The 20,643-nt window shown below is 43.9% G+C and overlaps 1 protein-coding gene across 4 annotated transcripts in view; it reads left to right on the forward strand.

Moving 5' to 3' along the window:
* The window catches only part of LOC109935306 (centrosomal protein of 128 kDa), a 336,088-nt gene that overhangs the window by 310,076 nt on the left and 5,369 nt on the right, over nt 1-20,643 (forward strand). For 3 of the 4 annotated variants that reach the window (XM_048600331.1, XM_048600332.1, XM_048600333.1), the window contains exon 21: nt 3,165-3,278. In XM_048600331.1, the coding sequence (XP_048456288.1) occupies nt 3,165-3,278 (114 nt within the window). Of the gene's footprint in view, nt 1-3,164; nt 3,279-20,643 lie in introns of those variants that run through there. The other variant, XR_007262690.1, reaches the window with a different exon arrangement.

Below are 20,643 nucleotides of genomic sequence, written 5' to 3' on the forward strand. Positions count from 1 at the left end.
GACCTGTTTGTTTCCTCTCCACCTATCCTCTCCTCTATCCCTCTTCTATCCGCCTCCCATTCTCTCCCTATTTATTTCAAAACCCCCTTCCCCTCCCCCTTTTCTGATGAAGGGTCTGGGCCCGAAACGTCAGCCTCTCTGCTCCTATGATGCTGCTTGGCCTGCTGTGTTCATCCAGCCCTGCACCTTGTTGTCTCGGATTCTCCAGCATCTGCAGTTCCTACTATCTCTGCATTGGTTGATGTTTGAATGTTGGCCAAGTTTCTCAAACGAGTTCCCTGATCTTCAAGTAATGCCACAGGATTTCTTACATCTACACAAACAAGCAAGCAGAGGCCTTGATTTTGTGCCCCATCTTGTGCAAGAAGCACTGGTAACTGGTCTCCCAGTAAATTTGTTTGTTGTAGTAGTAGTTATAGTCAGTGCAAGTGTCTGAGAATGTGAGATGGTGCAAGGGGCTATAGATCTTCATCTTCGTCTTCATTAGATTAAAGAAGCAGCGAAGCAAGATGGAGAAGCATGGAACAAAATGTCCAAGAGAAGTTATATGAAATGAGAAGAAGGAGGAGATCTATTGCAGTATGTTGAATGGCATGAAGATTAACTAGGATGCATGGGGCAGGTTTTTCTACAACCTTCTACAAGATTAACTTGTTGTTATGAATGTATATGTTTCTGTTTTCAATACTTTTCTTGAACCACATCAGTTTTATGCTGATCATAGCTCTGAAAATATCTCACAAACGATATACTGTATTGATTGCATGTGAGTGTGAAAATAGCATGTACTCAGTTTTAGGTCAGCGCACAGTTCTGCATGGCTTCAGTAGGGGAAGACCAAGGTTAAATGGTACTTAATTTAAAAGACATCTTGGAAAAGTAAGTCCGTGCAAAGATAAAACATTCAGAAGGATAGTGATTTAAAGCTGACAAGGATCCCCTTCGGCAGCATCCTGAAAATTGCTGACTCAGGAGTTTGTACACATGCCAAATTAATTTAACAAAGTGTTAACCTGCCAGTTTCCTGCCTTAGTATTTAGTCTATAAAAATGATCCAGCCAGAATTGGCTGAATGTATGGAAATGCTCATCACTATGAAAGAAGAGAGACCCTTTATCTGCTGTTCCTGAACTTTCCTCATTGAGCCTTGAAGATGATGTTGCGGGGAGCTGGTTTACCCTGAGTCCTGTAGAGCCATAGAGCCATACAGCACGGAAACAGACCCTTTGGTCCAACCAGTCCATGCTGACCATAATCCCAAACTAAACAAGTCCCATCTCCCTGTTCTTGGCCCATATCCCTCCAAGCCTTTTCTATTCATATATCCATCCAAATGTCTTTTAAACATTGTGATTGTACCCGCATCCACCACTTCATCGGGAAGTTCATTCCACAAGCGAACCACCCTCTGTGTAAAAAAAATTGCCCATTATGTCTTTTTTAAGTCTCTCTCCTCTTACCTTAAAAATGTGCCCCCTAGTCTTGAAATTCCCCATCTTGGGGAAAAAACAACTACCATTAACTCTATTGATACCTCTCATTATTTTATAAACCTCTATCGGGTCACCTCTCAACCTCCTACGCTCCAGTGAAAAAATTCCCAGCCTATCCAGCCTTTCCTTATAACTCAAACCTTCTGTACAATATCCTGGTAAAGCTCTTCTGAACCCTCTCCAGCTTGATAACATCCTTCCTATAACTGGGCAACCAGAACTGGACACTGTATTCCAGAAGAGGATACACCAATATCCTGTACAACCTCAACATGGTTCAGTGCACAGCTGAGTCACCTGAGTCAGAAGGTGGTGGGTTCAAGATTTACTCCAGACACGTGAGTACATAATCCACTGCTGAAGCCCCAGTTAGCACACGTGCCCAACCTTTGTTCACAGTATGATGCCTTAAGGCACTTCACAGAGGGATAATACTGCTGATTCAAAGGAGGAGATTTTGGGGAGCTGAACCATAACTCGATCAAGGGAGTTGGTTTCAATATTAAAGGAGGATTGGGAGGTGGAGAGGCAGAGAGCGACTTCCAGAAAGCAGCTGAAGGCAGAGTCATCACTGGACCAATTACTCGTCTGCCCACCCCCACCCCAGCATCACGGGGGGCCATCAGAGAAGCATCTACCTACCACATGCTAATGAGATGCCCATTTACCAGCTCTACACAACCTATTGCACAGAGGGATTTGAGTGTCCTGGTACATGAATCACAACAAGTCGTGATCAGATACAGCACACGATTAGGAACACAAACAGAATGATGCCATTATTACAGAGAGAATGCAATACAAGATTAGGGAGGTTTTATTGCAGCTATACAGGGAATTGTTGAGACCACATCTGGAGAACTGTGTACTGACTTGGCTTCTTATTTGAAAAAGGATATAATTGCATTTGAAACAGTTTGAGAAGGAGACCTTTTCCTGGAATGTAGGACTTTTCTTATCAAGAAAGGTTGAAGGGATTGGGGTTATACCCATTCAAGATTGAAAGAATGAAATATGATTTCATAAAACCAATCCTGAGGGGACTCGATAGGGTAAATACTTGGAGAATTGTGGGGAAGATTAGAACCCAGGAACATAGCTTAAGAATAAGAAGTCTTCTTTTTTAAAACTGAGATTAGATTTTTTTTCCTCTGAGGGTTATTGTTATTCGGATGTTTTTCCTCAGAAAACAATCACTGAATTTATTCAAAGCTGAGTTAGATAGATTGAAGATGGGGTTGAGACCACAATCAGTTGGCCAGGATCTTAGTGAATGGGGGAGCAGGCTCAAAGGACTGAATGGTCTACTTCTCCTAAATCCTATGTTTCTAGGGGCATGAACTCTGAAGAGCAGCAGAGCTGCCAGCATTGCATCTCTCAGGAGTTTCCGCCACACAGACTTTACTCGAAACTTTTGCCTGCCTTTTCTCTCTATCATTCTTACAGACCTGCTTTGTGCTTCAGCACTTTTGCTTGTTGCTACCATATTTTTCTTCTGACCATACCTAAACTGAGAGTACTTTGTAGGTACAAAAATTACCTGATTTCAAAACTGCTTCCTCACCTTAATGTGCACCATGTTAAATAAATCTTAAAATGATATCTCAGAATTTTCTTTCCACTGTGGCTAGGTTATTTCTGTACTTTAATGAAAATGCTCTCTATTTGAAGGATTCCCAGCGTCACCGAGAGATGATAGAAGAAAGATACTCCAAGTACAAAGAGATAGTGACTTCCCTGCAGCAGCAGCTGCGAGATTCAACAAGGATGATTCAAAAATATCAGGTAAGGCAGGATTTGCATTCCTTCTATAGTGATGTGTCTTTCAGTGTAATTTACCTCAGGAGCCTTTAACGCAAGGATTTTACTCAAAGAAAATCTTTCTAACATTGAGTCACCTTGCCAGCTCAGTTGAGGTCAGTACCAAAAATAAAAGAGGAAAATGCTGAGAATAAATAGCGACTTGTGAGGATGTACAAAAAGAAAAGATAGGTTAATGTTTCGGGTGTCAGAACTGAAACTGGAGAGGAATGAGTTCATTTGTAGGACTAAACAAAAATGAACAGAGTTGGGACGATCAACAAAACTTTAAAGGCCCAGATTTTTGTGGCACATTCCTTTAAAAATGGCTTGTGGTGCATAGATCCAAAAGACCCATCCCCATTTGCTGCAGCAAGGGTCTTAATTATGAAGTTGTGAATTTATGGAGTTATGAATTTTTAGGGTAGTTCTAAGTAGTTCTCCTGATGGGCAGGTAATATCTGTAGAACTGTTTCAAGCTGTGAAATCATTTAAAGCCCCGGCCCTTTCAAAAAATAAACAACGTGCCAATTCCAGTGAGGGCTGAAAAGTCTGGGCTAGCTGTTACAATAACTGTAGAATTGCGTTACCTCAAGGGTTATCATTTTGCCATTATTAACATTTAGCTACTTTCCACAACCTGTCACAATCTCAGTGGGAGATCCTAAGTTCACAGTTTCATTGACGGCTGAACAATTTAGATGTCTTTAATGATGGGTTGATGTTTTTATAAGGAGTTATGAACTTGAGGCTATTTAAATATTTTGAATGGTCTTAAGATAGTGAAGGCTATGATAGAAATTTAGAACTTAGTTTTATTTCAACTGAACATGGGTCCTGAAGTCTGCACATGGTAGGTATTGGGTTAGTTGGCATGGAGGATGTAAGTGCAAAGAGTGGCATTTGTCATTTAGTTGGCATGGTGTTTGAGGGACATATTGTGTGTAGATGGGAAATGGGTTGGTATTGAAGGTATGAGGGACCATTAGAGATATAAGAATGGTTGGGCATGCGGAGTGCTTGGAGGATGTGATGAGTGAGGGCTTGACGGCATTCTATTTTAATGAAACAACGCATCCGATTGAAGATCTTCCTGTTCAGCTGTGTTTTCTTCCTGAGGCAAATGTGACGAGCCACAAAATTTCTTGATTCTTGCTATATCTGCCTCAGGAGTGAAAATCTGGGCCTCTTGGAGTATTTGGAACATTCAAAAGAGGGAGACAGAAGACTTTGTAATTAAGAAGAATTATGAACTATTGGATGGGATAAACAAAATGAGAGCAAATGTTAAAGGCTTTAGTGTTTTTGAAAATCAATTGGTCGATAGGCCTGCATGAAATATATTCTAAACTAATAGGAGTAAAGGAGACAATATTGGAAGCTCTAATAATCTTCCGGCCCTCTCTGGAATATCACAAACATCCTGCAGTAGTTTAAATAGGGATAAATGAGTAGATCAAATAATTGTAACCACTTAGTCTAACCTCAGTGGTGGCAAATGATGGAAAAATTTCTGCAGGACTGCATTAAATAGTCTTTTTATATGGTATGAATTAATTGAGGAAAGTTTGCATAGATTTGTCTAGGGCAGGTCATGTTTCAGTAACCTGATTGAATTTTTTGAGATGTTAACAAGGAGGCTCAATGAAAATGGTGCATTTCATGTAGTCTACATGGGTTTTTTATCAAGTCTTTTGACAAGGTATCACATGCAGTTTGTTCAGAAAAGTAAAAATCCATGGGATTCAAAGCAAACTGGCAAGTTGGATATTTGAATCGATGGACTGTATAAGGCTGCGCATCAAGAGCTGAAAGGGAGTTTAGGTTGGATGTGATAATCCTGATGACTGCCTTCAGTGTTGTAAATTTCTATGGTTTTATTAACTCTTCAGTGAATAATTTCATGGTCAACAGGAAATCTTTTAGTTTTTGTTTTATGGAGAGATGTGGACTTTCACACGCCAATACAGATACAATTGGCTGACTGACAAGAAACTTAGAGTGGTGGTTAATGGATGTTTTTCAGGCTGGCTAATGGTTTGCAGTGGAGTTCCCAAGGGTCAGTATTGGTATTCTTGCTTTTCCTGATATATAAATTACCTAGACCTTGGTGTACAAGGCATAGTTTCAAAGTTTACAGACAATGCAAAAATTGGAAGCTTGTAATCTGTGAAGAGATAGAATTTCAAAATGGCAGACAAGTCGGTAGATTGGGTAGATGAGTGGCAGATGGAGTTTAATGCAGAGAAATGTAAAGTGATTAGTTTTAGTAGGAAAAACATGGAGAGACAGTATAAAAAGTGCAACAAATAGAAAAGACTTGAATGTATAAGGGAAGAAGCCCTTGAAGGTGCAGGACAGGTTGGGAGAGTGGTTAACAAAGCATACTTCCATCTTCTATCCGCCTCCCCCTCTCTCCCTATTTATTTCAGAACCCCCTTCCCCTCCCCCATTTCTGAAGAAGGGTCTAGGCCCGAAACGTCAGCCTTCCTGCTCCTCTGATGCTGCTTGGCCTGCTGTGTTCATTCAGCTCTACACCTTGTTATCTCAGATTCTCCAGCATCTGCAGTTCCTGCTATCTCTGAAACAATTTTAACCCCACTGTGAAGCTTCTTCTAAGGATGCCTACCCTGAAGAAGTTACCCTCCTCCCTCTGAAACAACCTCAGTGGATCTCTCTCCCACTGCAACTCTCTCGTAATCTCTTTGGCCTTGAAACTGCTCGACCACGTCCTGAAGCAAACCAGGTACTACAGCCACATAACCTTTCTTAGTACCTGCCTACGGAACCAGATCATCCCCAATGGTCTACAGTCCACATTCAGGCCTTCCCAATTTGGCCCCAGCCGTGACAATGTCTACATTCAGAACATTGAGATCCTTCAGAAGCGTTTCTCCCTGCGACTCCTGAAACACACACGCTCACAGCAATGCGCCAGCATCTCCTGGCACTACAATCAAGCCTACCCCAGCACAGAGCCTCCCTCTCCCAGACCTGCAAAGGACCTCTCCTGTTTTTTATTCTTCATAGGATCCACAACCTGAACTCTCAATTCTACTCAGCTTTATTGGACACTAAAAACCGTTAAGTACAGTAAGCTTACTGCCTACCACCCAAAACGGGCCTACTCCACCTCCCAAACCCCCAACCCTACCCAAGACCTTCCCCACAATGTGCCCACCGCCATTGGCCATGTGGCCACTGTCGGAGCAGCCACGGATGACGTCACATCCTCCGCCGCCAAGTACACCACTTCCAGGACAGCAAACACCATCGACACCGCTGCTGATGCCACCGCCTCAATTTCCGAGGCCAACACCACAGACACTGAGGACGCACCTGCCGACACTGGTGCTGCCGCTGCCTACCCCGCCCCACCCACCGCCGACGCTGCTCCACCCACCGCCGACGCAATTCTGCCCACCACTGACACCGACGCAATTCTGCCCACCACTGACACCGACGCAACTCCACCCACTGCCAACGCCAATGCAACTCTGCCCACCACCGACGCCAACGTTGCTCCGCCCACCGCCTCTACAGCCAGCAGCTCCAGAGGAGACAGTAGCACCCAGCCCTGTCGAGTCTTCACCACCCCCCCAGACCTCCCACTTACTGACGACGAATGGTCAGTCCTCAGTAAAGGGCTCACCTTTGTCCCCCTCCACCCACACATCAACGAATACCGCTCACGTTTGGACATTGAGCAGTTTTTCCGCTGCCTCCGTCTCCACGCTTACTTCTTTAACCATGAGCCTAACCCTCCCTTGACTGACCCCTTCTCCCGCCTCCAACACACCAAGGCCTCCTACCCTCCCTTGATCTCTTCATCTCCAACTGCCGTCGAGACATCAATTGCCTCAACCTCTCCAACCCTCTCACCCACTCCAACCTCTCCCCCACAGAACGTGCAGCCCTCCGCTCCCTCCGCTCCAACCCAAACCTCACCATAAAACCCGCGGACAAGGGAGGCGCAGTTGTAGTATGGCGCACTGACCTCTACATCGCCGAGGCCAGGCGCCAACTCTCCGACACCTCCTCCTACCGCCCCCTTGATCATGACCCCACCCCCGACCACCAAACCATCATCTCCCAAACCATCCACAACCTCATCATCTCAGGTGACCTTCCACCCACAGCCTCCAACCTCATTGTTCCCCAACCCCGCACTGCCCGCTTCTATCTCCTTCCCAAAATCCACAAACCTGACTACCCTGGTCGACCCATTGTCTCCGCCTGCTCCTGCCCCACCAAACTTATCTCCACCTATCTCGACTCCATTTTCTCCCCCTTGGTCCAGGAACTCCCTACCTACATCCGTGACACCACCCACGCCCTCCACCTCCTTCAGAACTTCCAATTCCCCGGTCCCCAACACCTCATCTTTACCATGGATGTCCAGTCCCTATACACCTGCATTCCCCATGCAGATGGCCTAAAGGCCCTCCGCTTCTTCCTGTCCCGCAGGCCCGACCAGTCCCCCTCCACTGACACCCTCATCCGCTTAGCTGAACTCATCCTCACCCTCAACAACTTCTCTTTCAATTCCTCCCACTTCCTACAGACAAAGGGGGTGGCCATTGGTACCCGCATGGGCCCAAGCTACGCCTGCCTCTTTGTAGGTTACGTGGAACAATCCCTCTTCCGTACCTACACCGGCCCTAAACCCCACCTCTTCCTCCGCTACATTGATGACTGTATCGGCGCCACCTCGTGCTCCCACGAGGAGCGCAAACAGTTCATCCACTTCACCAACACCTTCCACCCCAACCTTAAGTTCACCTGGACCATCTCCAATACCTCTCTCTCCTTCCTGGACCTCTCTGTCTCCATCTCGGGCAACCACCCAGAAACCGATATCCATTTCAAGCCCACTGACTCCCACAGCTACCTAGAATACACCTCCTCCCACCCACCTTCCTGCAAAAATGCCATCCCCTATTCCCAATTCCTTCGCCTCTGCCACATCTGCTCCCAGGATGAGGCATTCCACTCCCGTACATCTCAGATGTCCTCGTTTTTCAAGGACCGCAACTTCCCCCCCTCAGTGGTCGAGAACGCCCTCCCGCATTTCTCACAACTCATCCCTCACACCCCCTCCCCGCAATAACAACCAAAACAGAATCTCCCTCGTCCTCACGTACCACCCCACCAACCTCCGGATCCAACGCATCATCCTCCGACGTTTCTGCCATCTGCAATCCGACCCCACACCAAAGACATTTTTCCCCCCCCCCCCCTTATCTGCTTTCCGGAGGGACCACTCTCTCCGGGACTCCCTTGTCCGCTCCACACTCCCCTCCAGCCCCACCACACCCGGCACTTTTCCCTGCAACGCAGGAAGTGCTACACCTGCCCCTACACCTCCCCCCTCACCCCATCCCAGGCCCCAAAAAGACTTTCCACATCAAGCAGATGTTCACCTGCACATCTGCTAATGTGGTATATTGTATCCGCTGTTCCCGTTGTGGCCTCCTCTACATCGGGGAAACCAAGCAGAGGCTTGGGGACCACTTTGCAGAACACCCACGCTCGGTTCGCACTAAACAACTGCACCTCCCTGTCGCGAACCATTTCAACTCCACCTCCCATTCCTCAGACGACATGTCCATCCTGGGCCTCCTGCAGTGCCACAACAATGCTACCCGAAGGTTGCAGGAACAGCAACTCATATTCCGCATGGGAACCCTGCAGCCCAATGGTATCAATGTGGACTTCACAAGCTTCACAAGCCCTACCGCATCCCAAAACCAGCCCAGCTCGTCCCCACCTCCCTAACCTGTCCTTCCTCCCACCTATCCCCTCCTCCCACCCCGAGCCCCACCCCCATCTCCTACCTACTAACCTCATCCCGCCCCCTTGACCTGTCCGTCCTCCCTGGACTGACCTATCTCCTCCCTACCTCCCCACCTACACTCACCTTTACTGGCTCCATCCCCGGCCTCTTCGACCTGTTTGTTTCCTCTCCACCTATCTTCTCCTCTATCCATCTTCTATCCGCCTCCCCCTCTCTCCCTATTTATTTCAGAACCCCCTTCCCCTCCCCCATTTCTGAAGAAGGGTTTAGGCCCGAAACGTCAGCCTTCCTGCTCCTCTGATGCTGCTTGGCCTGCTGTGTTCATCCAGCTCTACACCTTGTTATCTCTATACTGTATCCTTGACTTCTTTTACTAAATTATTTGTTCAGGGGATGTGGACTTTGCTGGTTGAGCCAGAATTTAATACCCATCCATAATTACCCTTGGGAAGGTGGTGGTGAGCTACCTTTTTGACCTGCTGCAGTCTGTTTGATGTAGGCTCGCCCACGATGCTGTTCGGGAGGGAATTCCAAGATTTTGATCCAGTGACCGTAAAGGAATGGCACTTTGTTTCCAAGTCAGGATGGTGAGTAGTTGGAAGGGTACTTGCAGTTGGTGGTGTGCCCACGTATCTGCTGCCCTTATTTGAAGAGGCAAGAATACATGAACAAAGAGGTTATGTTGAAGACATATAAGACAACAGTTTGACCTGAGCTTGATGTAATACACATCTAGTTCTGGGTGTTGCTCTTTGGACGGATATAAAGGCATTGGAAACTGCTCAGAAATGATTCATGAGGATGATTTTAGGGATGAAGCAGCTCAGCTGTAAAGATAGAGAAATTAGCACTGAATTCCCGAAAAGAAGCAAAATACTATGGATGCTAGTGATCTGAAATAAAAACAGAAAGTGAGAGAGGAAGAGAGTTAAGAGTCTAGTATGGCTCTTTATTGGAACGGGAAGAGGCTGGAAAGTGGTAGTTTTTATGCTGTTGCTGTGGAACAGAAGAGTCAAGTGGAATAGATGGTGAGGGTGGCCAGAGCAAATGACAAAGGGAGTGCCATTGAGAATGGACGTGAGCTATATATGAAGAAGAGGTGTTAGTGAAAGGTGTTAAACACAGAAAGTAGCTCAGCTGTATGGAGAGCAAACCTGTACAAACAAGCCACTGAAGTGGGGCGGGTGAAAAAGGGTCTATGGAGGACAGTATTCCCATGAGAGGTCCGTGTTTTGAATGGAACCTTTATGTTCTTCAGAGAGAACTGGCAGGACTGGGCTTTAACTGCTCGACGAAATGAAGGCATTTCTGTTAATGTAGCAAAATATCTGCGGTTTGAACCTATGCCCTCCTAATTCAGAGAGTACTACCATCAAACCAAGATTGACAAGTAAGTAACGGTGACTCACTGAGACGTAGATCCTCAATTTTCTCCCATAATATAGCCATCTCTAATAAATCTGCTTGCTGTAGTTATGGTAGCTACTTGTTTCACTTCCCTTCTATAAACCTTTGCCTATTAAGTAGATGACCCGATCCATGCAGTGCCAGGGAATTGAAGTACCAATGTACGATAATCAGCCTACCTTCTACAGTGCTACTAAGTACAAGACAATCACAGTGCCTTTGTTTGTAGGAGAATCTGAATAGTTTAAAATTTTCTAGGCAGATTATCTGCAGAAGAATTCAATTCAAAGCTTTCAGTGCTAAGCAGGAAATAATCAAACTTATTCATGATACCTCAATGTTTGACCCATGATGCTGTCACATGTCTCATTGTTTCTTTGACCACTCAAGTCACAATGCTGTGTAACAGTCTCTGATAAGAGGGGAGAGTAACTAATATTGTTTTCCAAATCCAAATCCCCAAGCAAACTGACAACATTTCTGAATAAAACCAGTTAGTAAGATTGCTTGCCTTCTCAACAATGGAGCCTGTCTCTTCCTAAATTTGGAAGACAGTAAATTACAGCTCCTGACAGAAAAAGACTGTGAAGACTGTCTCTGTCTTTCTAGTTTCATCCTCCACTTCGAGGTGCTCTGTTTTCTTCTTAAACGGTTAGAGTCTATGTGGTGCAGATACACGGGCAGAGCTGTTAGGAATGGAACTCCAGGATTTTGAGGGAGCAACAGTGAAAGAATGATGATACAGTTCCAATTCAGGACTGTGTGGGGCTTGAAAGCGAGCTTGCAGATGGTGAGGGCCCTTTGTCTACTGTCCTTCACTTCCATGTGGCAGTAGTTGCGGGTTTGGAGGGTGCTGTTGAAGGAGCCTTGGCAGGTTGCACAGTGGTGAACACTCTTGCCACCATGTGTGAGGGGCAGAGGCACTCTTTAAGGTGATAGATAGGGTGTCACTCAAGCAGGCTGCTTTATTGTGGATGGCGCCCAGCTTCTTGAGAGTGTTGTTGGAGCTGCAATCAGCCAGTCAGGTAGAGAGTATTCCATCACACTTCTAGCTTGTACCTGGTAGATGCTGGACAGCCAGGAGGTGAGTTTGCACTGCAGAATTCCCAGATTCTGACCTGCTCCTACAGCCACATTGTTTACTTGGCTATCCGGTTAAGTTCCTAGATGCTCTTTGTTAAAACAGAGACATGTCAGTGAGTAATGGCAGGCTTAATAGCTGAGTCCATACCCTGCAGACAATAAGATAGGTGTTCTCTGGTCACCAATTTAAGACCATTGGAAAAACAGAGAGATTTTCAGTGTGGTGAGTTATGATCTGGAATATACTACATGGCAGATTCAGTTGGAACTTCCAAAAAGCAATTCGAAATGCAATTGAAGAGGGGAGCATAGCATGGAAAAAAATGAAAGAATTTTTTCACAGGTGTGATTGTTTTGTATGATTCTGTGAATACTGTCTTTGTGCAACACCTACATATACCCCTTCAAAAAAAAAAAATTCACTGGATAACTTTTGGAAAGAAAAATAATCAGTAATCTTTTTTCCACTTTGTCAGGTGGGACTGCAGAGTAACTCTTTCACACAACAGCACCATCTGGGAGGTGGTCATTGTGCCAGGATATCGCTCATTGGATCATTGAGAGATGGCAAGGGGCGTTTCACATCTTTGGGGATTGTGGGGAATGGGCTACATGGACAGGGGGCCTGGCATCAGTGGAACCCTCTCATTTTACCAAATCTATTTCCCACTATATCTATAAATCTATATCCCAAGGGACCCCAGACAGCAGGCCACAGGCAACCTGTGCAGGTTTGCATGTTGTAACCCATGACTGATAGGCTAGCCTATTGCTGGGTTAATACCAGAGCTGGTGTGAGGCCCTTCATTGTGAATTATTTTCCCCTTAAGTGCCTCAACTGGCAGTGGGTGGGAAGGTGATCCATGGGTCTACCTGTAGAGGCAGGAAATAGGTGGCTCCTGACTTACTACCATCCCACCTAAATAGATTACCTCTATAGCTCCAAACTTGCCAAGAGAAAGCATAAAATATATACCTCCTCTAACTCCTTTGAATGCAATTGCAATGTCCACCACAGTAGAGACCAGCCAACTCAGAACCAAACTAGGCTGGATGTAGGACCTACTGAAATCTACTGCCCTGTGCTACAACACAGGAATTTGGAACAGGAATGGGCCATTGGTCCTCCTGGACCTCCTATGACATTCGATAAGATCATGGCTGATGTGGTTGTGGCCTTGACTCTACTTTCAACCCTCCTGTCAGTCAAGAATCTATCTAACTCAGCCTTGGCTATATTCAATGACCCGCCTCAACTGCTGTCTATGCAAGAGAATTCCGTAGGCTAACAACCCTCTGACAGCAAAACAAAAACGCTTTGCATCTCCACTTCTAAAAGAATTGAGGAAGTTACCAAAAGAAAACCATTAGTTCGTCAAAAACTCTTACTATTGTAGCCTTGCAGTACTTATTGTCCACCAGTTATTCTACTCACCTACTCCCTCCTGTGTTCTTGGATCCCTGGTGACATGCACTATGTGAAGCTGTTTTGAGTCCTGCCAGTTTCTTCCTATGTGGCTGTAAAATTCCAACACTTTTTGTGTCCCTAGAGCAGGGACAGCTTTTGTGAGATATTGCTTCCAGTGTAATTTTGATTTCTGTACAGAGATGTGAGGAGAGGTTTTAAGACAAGGGGTATCAAGGGATTTGGAGAAAAGGTATGTAACGGAGCCACAGGGCAAAGCAGCCATGATAGAAAAGCAGAGCAGGCTCGAGGGGCTGAATGGCTTATTCCCTTTCCTGATGTTCCACTGTGTGTGTATGGGATAATAAAAGTTGGTTCAGTCTGTATACTCTCTGGTCTGCAATTCTTCAGTGAGAATTCAACTCTCCTGCTACTTGTAACCTATCCAAAGATGTGTGTGAATTGAGATACTGAATAGATGTACACAGGCACTGATAAATGAGATAAAAGCACCAACTCATCAGTGGGTAGATGAAAAGTGGATTTTTATAGGACCAAGAAAAGTAGTTTCCTTCTCCAGCATTATGGAAAAGCAGTGACAAACTGGTTTTATTCTCTTTGCGTATATTTTATGTGCAAGAAACTTGATTTAGGTCACAATTACAGATCAGTTCTTTAGGGTATGTCCATTACCATGAGAACCTGTAACGTATAAAACAGCAACCATTATCTGAGTATTTGTATACGAAATGTCACTGTTGTAAGCACAAATCTCCTAAATTCTCCCAAATTCTAGTTATTGTGCCAATTGCATTGTACGTGTTATTACACAATGTTAAATATTTGTAACATATAAAGTTATCTTACACACTGAAATATTTTTGATGAAAGAGTTTACATAAGAACATAAGAACCAGGAGCAGGAGTAGGCCATCTGGCCCCTCGAGCCTGCCCCGCCATTTAATAAGATCATGGCTGATCTTTTTGAGACTCAGCTCCACTTACCCACCCGCACACCATAACCCTTAATTTCTTTACTGTTCAAAAATTTGTCTAGCCTTGCCTTAAACACATTCAGTGAGGTAGCTTCAACCGCTTCACCGGGCAGGGAATTCCACAGATTCACAACCCTTTGGGTGAAGAAGTTCCTCCTGACCTCTGTCCTACATCTGCTTCCCTTTATTTTGAGGCGATGCCCTCTAGTCCTAGTTTCACCTGCTAGCGGAAACAACCTCCCTGCCTCCACCTTATCTATTCCCTTCATAATCTTATATGTTTCTATAAGATCTCCCCTCATTCTTCTGAATTCCAATGAGTATAATCCCAGTCTAATCAGTCTCTCCTCATAATCCAACCCTCTCAACTCTGGAATCAACCGAGTGAATCTCCTCTGGACCCCCTCCAGTGCTAGTATATCTTTTTCTCAAGTAAGGAGACCAAAACTGCACACAGTACTCCAGCTGTGGCCTTACCAGGACCCTATACAGCTGCAGCATAGCCTCCCTGTTTTTAAACTCCATCCCTCTAGCAATGGCAGACAAAATTCCATTTGCCTTTTTAATCACCTGCTGCACCTGCAATCTCACCTTCAACGATTCATGCACAAGGACACCCAAGTCCCTCTGCACAGCAGCGTGCTGCAATTTTTTACCATTTAAAACATAGTCCATTTTGCTGTTATTCCTACCAAAATGGATGATCTCACACTTATCAACACTGTACTCCATGTTTATTTTACCAACTGCTTTTAAATTGTTATACTTTAATAGCCATGTGTTGTGGTTACAGTGGGACAATAGTTACAGTACATGACTAATAATCCGGTGATGCCCGGTGGGGAGTTTTGCTTTAAAGTTGTTCTGGGTCGGGTAAATCCTTGGATCATGCTACCCAAATGACATCTTTTTACAGCAGCCTTTTCCCATTTACTGAACCTCCCTCTGTCTGAGCCTTACCCTCTTTCTGTCTGTCTGTCTCTCTCGCTCTCTCTCACACACTCTCTTGGGCTCTGGCCAATCCTTTCTCTCCTTGTCCATACTGCTTTCTGATCCTCCCAGTCAGTTTCCAAGCCTTTCACTGCCCTTCCAGCTTTCTCTCATTGACTTTCCAAATAGCTGGCCAGCCCTCCCTCTACCACCGCGACTCTCCATCTGGAAACTGCTCTCACTCTCAAGTCCAGACAAAAAAAATGAAATGACTGTGGACACTGGAAACCTGAAACAAAAACAGAAAATCCTGGAAAGTCTCAGCAGGTCTGTGGAGAGAAATCTAGAGTGAATGTTTTAGGCCCAGTGACTCTTCTTTAGAACTCCAGTTCTTACTCACTGGGGGGTGGAAGAAGTCACTTTGGGAATTTTACAGAAAATGAGCAAGGCAAAGGTTTTGGAATTGTCAGACGAGCTGGAATAGGGTTGCCTTTGTCCGTGCAAAAAGGGGAGATAATTACTGCAATAGTTCGACATTTATGATTGCTGGAAATACGATCGTAATCTTTGGTAATGGCTAAAATTCAATTGCAAATGAAGCAGCTTGAACATGAAAAGGAAATGAAATGTTTGAGTTACAATTCAAAGCAGAAAGAGAGAACAGCCCTAGCAGAATAAAAACAAAAAGAAAGGATGGCCCTAGAAGAAGAAAGAGAGAGAGAAAAGGAGAAAGAGAGTTTTTGAACTTCAGAGGTTGGAACTGAAAATTCAGAGTCAACTTAAAATGGCAGAGGTAGAGGTGAAAGGTAGGAGCAGTGATCAGGACAGTCATGGAGAGCAATCCCATCATAGCCAAAGGCCTGGAGGGGGATTGGTTTAAGTATGTCCAAGCATTGCCTAGGTTTAATGAGATGGATGTAGAAGCCTTTTTCATTTAATTTGAGAAAGTGACTAAACAAATGAAATGGCCAGTGATCCAAACAAAGTTGGTAGGTAGAGCTAGTGAGGTATTTGTATCATTATCAGAGGAGATATCTAGATAAGCTAAAAAAAAAAAGCCATCTTAGGTGTGTGTGACCTAGTGCTAGACTCCTACAGGCAACGTTTCAGGAATCTAAGGAGGGTCCCTGGTCAAACGTACGTTGAGTTTGAAAGGATCAAACAAAGTCATTTCGATAGGTGGTTACGAGCATTCAAAATAGATCAAACACATGATGCTCTTAGAGAGAGATGATTATTTTGGAGGAGTTCAAAAATTCACTTCCTGAAATAGTGAAGAGAGTTAAGACTGCAAGATTAGCAGTGGAACTGGCAGATGATTGAGTTGGTTCATAAATCAAAGTTTGACTTCTGACATCAATTTCAATCTGTGAGGGACAGAAATTGGAAAAGGGAAATCCTCAGGTGGTAAGGGAAACGAAGATCTCCTTGAAGATAGTAAAGATAGTTGACCACAGGGTAAAAAGGAAACCCATGAGGGGGAAAAGAGAAGTTTAAAAGCTCAGGTGTTTTCACTGCAATAAAGTAGACCACATGTAGTTAGTGTTGGTGGTTTAGAGAAAGTGGAAGAGGGAAAGTGACTTTTGCTGAAGGTGATTAAGGAAAGCACAGTGAAAGCTAAAAGGCTGCAACAGAATGTACAAGCTGGTCAGGGGTAGGTTGAGAAAAAAAGTGCCAGATTTCGTTAAAGAATTTAGTTGCGAGGGTAAGGTTTACTTGTATATGCCAAGAGGACTAGGTAAAGAAATTAAGATTTTAAGAGATAAAGAAGTGAAATAACTGCACAGAGGCTGCTGTCCCATCACCAAATCACCCTTTATTTACTAGTGCACAGTACACTGGCTGTGGCCAGCCGGCTCAGAGACCATCCCTTGAACTGAGGAGATTCTAAATCCGCTGTTTATATTGGTCAGCCAGGGCTTCCACACTGGCTCAGGTTAACACCAACCAAGGATCTTGTGTTCAATGAAATCCACCTGATCCAATCACTACAGGGAACAAACCAGTCTTTTAATGGTGAGAGGTGAGGAGATATGTAATTTGGAAGGAGCATTGCCAAAAAAGGTGGTAATATGTGGAATTTATGATGAGAAGAGCAGTGTTCCATTATGTAAGGTGAGGTTAGAGAGTCTGGTGAAAAGTGGTGAAGTGGTGGTAGGAATAATAGAGAAATTCTTGGTTCCGGAACTACAGTTTATCCTGAGGAATGATATAGCTGAATCACAGATGGATGTGATGCCTGCTGTGGTTGAAAAGCCAGTAGAAAATCAGGCAACTAAGGTGTTACAGGTAACATATCCAGGGGTTTTTCCTGACTGTGTGGTTACAAGGTCACAAAGCCACAGGTGGAAACAGGAGGAGAAATCAAAGAATAAAGATAAAGAAGTTGAGTTCAGTTATCAGAGACTATGTTTGATCAAATGGTTGAGAAAAAAAAGAACAAGTACAGGTTGAGGACAAAATGGATATTTTTGTTTTAGAGAAATTCGCTGAATTACAACAAAGAGGAAAAACTGAAGCAGTTGTATCAAAAAGCAATCATAGAAGAATCTGAGTGTATCCCAGAATGTTATTAGTTTACAAATGAAGTCTTGATGAGGAAATGGAGACCATCACATATCCAGGAGGATGAAAAATGAGCAGAAGTTCATTAAGTAGCATCACTGGTGGGTTATAGAAAGAGGGTGTCGTGGGTAACAAATGAATTACCAATAGGAGGTCATTTGGGAGTAAGGAAAACTCAAGCCAAAATTGAACATTTTTATTGGCCTGGACTGTGTGACAATGTGGTTGACTTTTGCTGGCCATGTCATATGTCTCAGGTAATTGGAAAACCTCAGGCAGTGAGTGATAAAACCAGCACCCTTAATATCTCGCATACGAGGAACATTTTATAAGAGTCTTAAAGACCATAATGATGTGTCCACCAGATTTCCATTCCATTACACAGTATCACGGCTAAAAGGATTGTAGAAGAGCTACTCAGTTACGAGCTACAAGTCCAGAGACCACTCTTGTCAAATTTTACGGAAAGATTAAATAGAGCAAGTGAGTTGGCTAGACAGCATTTGAAAGTACCACAACTTGTGATGAAATAAAAAGTAGAGTAGAGATCAAAAATTTGTAATTTTGCTAGCAGAGGTAAAGTGTCAGCGTTCTTCCCAGTGGTAGATGAACTTTTAACGACAAGGTTTAGTGGGCCTTAACAGATCGAAACGAGATTGAGTGAGGTGAATTATTTGATAAGAACGCCAGATAGAAAGAAATCTCACAGAGCGTGTCATGTGAATATGCTCAAAAGATATTTTGATAGGGAAGGAAAGCAACAGGAAAATATGTTACTGGTTGTGACACAGAGTGAAGAACGAAGTTCAGGTGATTCTGAATTGGACATTCCTCAAATTAAGGTGGACAGTGAGGAATTATTGAGTTACCTTCCGGAAGAAAATCGAAATGATGTGAAAGAGTAACTACAATCTCATGGGAGATATGTGGGAATAAACTGGGAAGTGCTAATCTAATATGCATGATGTAGATATAGGAAATGCTGTTCCAATTAAGGAACATCCTTATCAATTTAACCCTCTGAAGTCAGCACAGGTTCAAACAGAGATTGAACGCATGCACAAAGGCAATATAATTGAAGTGAGTTGCAATGATTGGAGCTCACCCCTAGTAATGGTACCAAAACTAGATGGTACTCAACGATTATGTATGGACTCTTGCCAAGCCAATGCATTTACAAAATCTGATTCATATCCAAATCCACATTTGGAAGACGGTAGTGAGAAGGTGGGACAAGCAACTTATATTTCTAAGTTGGACTCAGTCAGAGGATACCTTTATCCGAAAGAGCGAAGGCAATTTCGGCTTTTGCGGTGCTGAATGGACTGTACCAGTTTAATGTCATGCCATTGGTGTGAAAAATGTGCCAGACACATTTCAAAGATTAACCAATAAAGTCACTTTGGGATTACCCAATTATGTGGTGAATATTGACAATCTAGTCATTTTTAGTCTCACATGGAAAGAATATTTGGAGCATCTATTGGAACTGTTCAGTTGTCTTCAGTAGGCGGGCTTGGTGATAAACCTGGCTAAGAGTGAGTTCACAAAAGCCCAAGTCGTGCTCCTGGGCCATTTCATTGGACATAGAGGGATGGTCCCATGGGATGTGAAAACAAAGGTCACCCACCCCCAACTCTTAGCGACTGAAAGAACCATTGCTGTACAAGGCATACCCTGTTTAAATGAACTGAATTTAACACCCGGAATAAAAAATATCAACGCTTGTCACTCAATACCTTTGAGTCCAGTAATCCTAAACCCAACCTGGCATTAGAGATTTTGATCCCAACAAGAGACCCCAATATGTTATGGACCAGACCAAACCCTTTCAAAATATATTAAGAAGATGGCCTAGACCCTAACTTTTTCTTACTTTAAAGGTAAGTGTAAGATGTTACATTCCAGATGCAATTCTATTGGTCAAACTACTTGACTTCCAGCAAAACACACTTTATTTTTATACTATTGTTAAAATACAAAATAAAAGAAAAGAATTGGCTTTACTGTAACTCTATCAAAATGCTTAACAAAATAATATATATTTTAACTGCTTCTAATTAGCTGTTCCAATACAGTAACATCCCATAAACACACCGTTGGCAAGGGCAAACTCAGTAAAATAGATTGTCTCACATGCAGTTCTGCAGCAGAGAGAAAGCCTCACCTTTTAGCTGTAACAAAGACAGGAATAACAGCTTCCACATCCAGCTCCAAGACATCAGCAACTGTGGAAAGCTAAAACTAAAAATCCTGGTTCTGTAGGTACTTGACCCCACCCAAAAAGGCTGCTTCTATTGTTCCAATTTTTGGAAAAAAACCCAAGGCCTCTCAAATTGTTCACTGTATTGGCTTTGAGTAGACTGCTTCAAACCTCTGTCTCAAGCCTTCTTCATTTAAAAAAAATACACCTCTTAAAGCCAGGGGAGGTGATGGCCTAGTTGTATTATCACTGGATTGTTGATCCAGAGACCCAGGTAATGTTCTGGGGACAAGGTTCAAATCCTTCCGTGGCAGATGATGGAATTTGAATTTGATAAAATTCTGGATTTAGGATTGAGCTGATTGTTTGCAAAAACCCATGTGGTTCACTAATTATCCTTTAGGGAAGGAAACTGCTATCCTTACCTGGCCTGGCCTACATGTGAGTCCAGACCCACAGCAAATGTGGTTGACTTTGAAGTGCCCTCTGGAGAATTAGGGATGGGCAACAAATGCTGGCCTGGCCAGTGACGCCCCTGATCCTGTGAATGAATAATTTTTCTTTTAAATCGTCACAACAAGCCTGTAGCTCTGAGAGACAAGGACTCATGAAAAGATCAAAAGATTGTCCTGTACATAACCTGATATTTGCCATTCCTGGCGTGAGAGTGTCTCAGCAAGGCCAGCATTTAATATGCATCCCTTTTGCCCTTGAGAAGGTGAGCTGCTTCTTGAATTGCTGCACTGCTGGATGGCGTAGCAATATCCACAGTGTTTTATTCTGCAGCAACTGTGGGTAGGCTTGTTACACCACTTCAGAAGGCAAGGTCAGAAGTCACACAACACCAGGTTATAGTCCAATAGGTTTATTTGAAATCACAAGCTTTTGGAGCGCTGCTCTGTCATCAGCGGAAGTGAAGAGAAGCACACAGGCACCGAATTTATAGGCAGAGAGATCAAAACATC

This window comes from Rhincodon typus, chromosome 8, assembly GCF_021869965.1.
Source record: "Rhincodon typus isolate 14 chromosome 8, sRhiTyp1.1, whole genome shotgun sequence".
In the NCBI taxonomy this organism is placed as follows: domain Eukaryota; kingdom Metazoa; phylum Chordata; class Chondrichthyes; order Orectolobiformes; family Rhincodontidae; genus Rhincodon; species Rhincodon typus.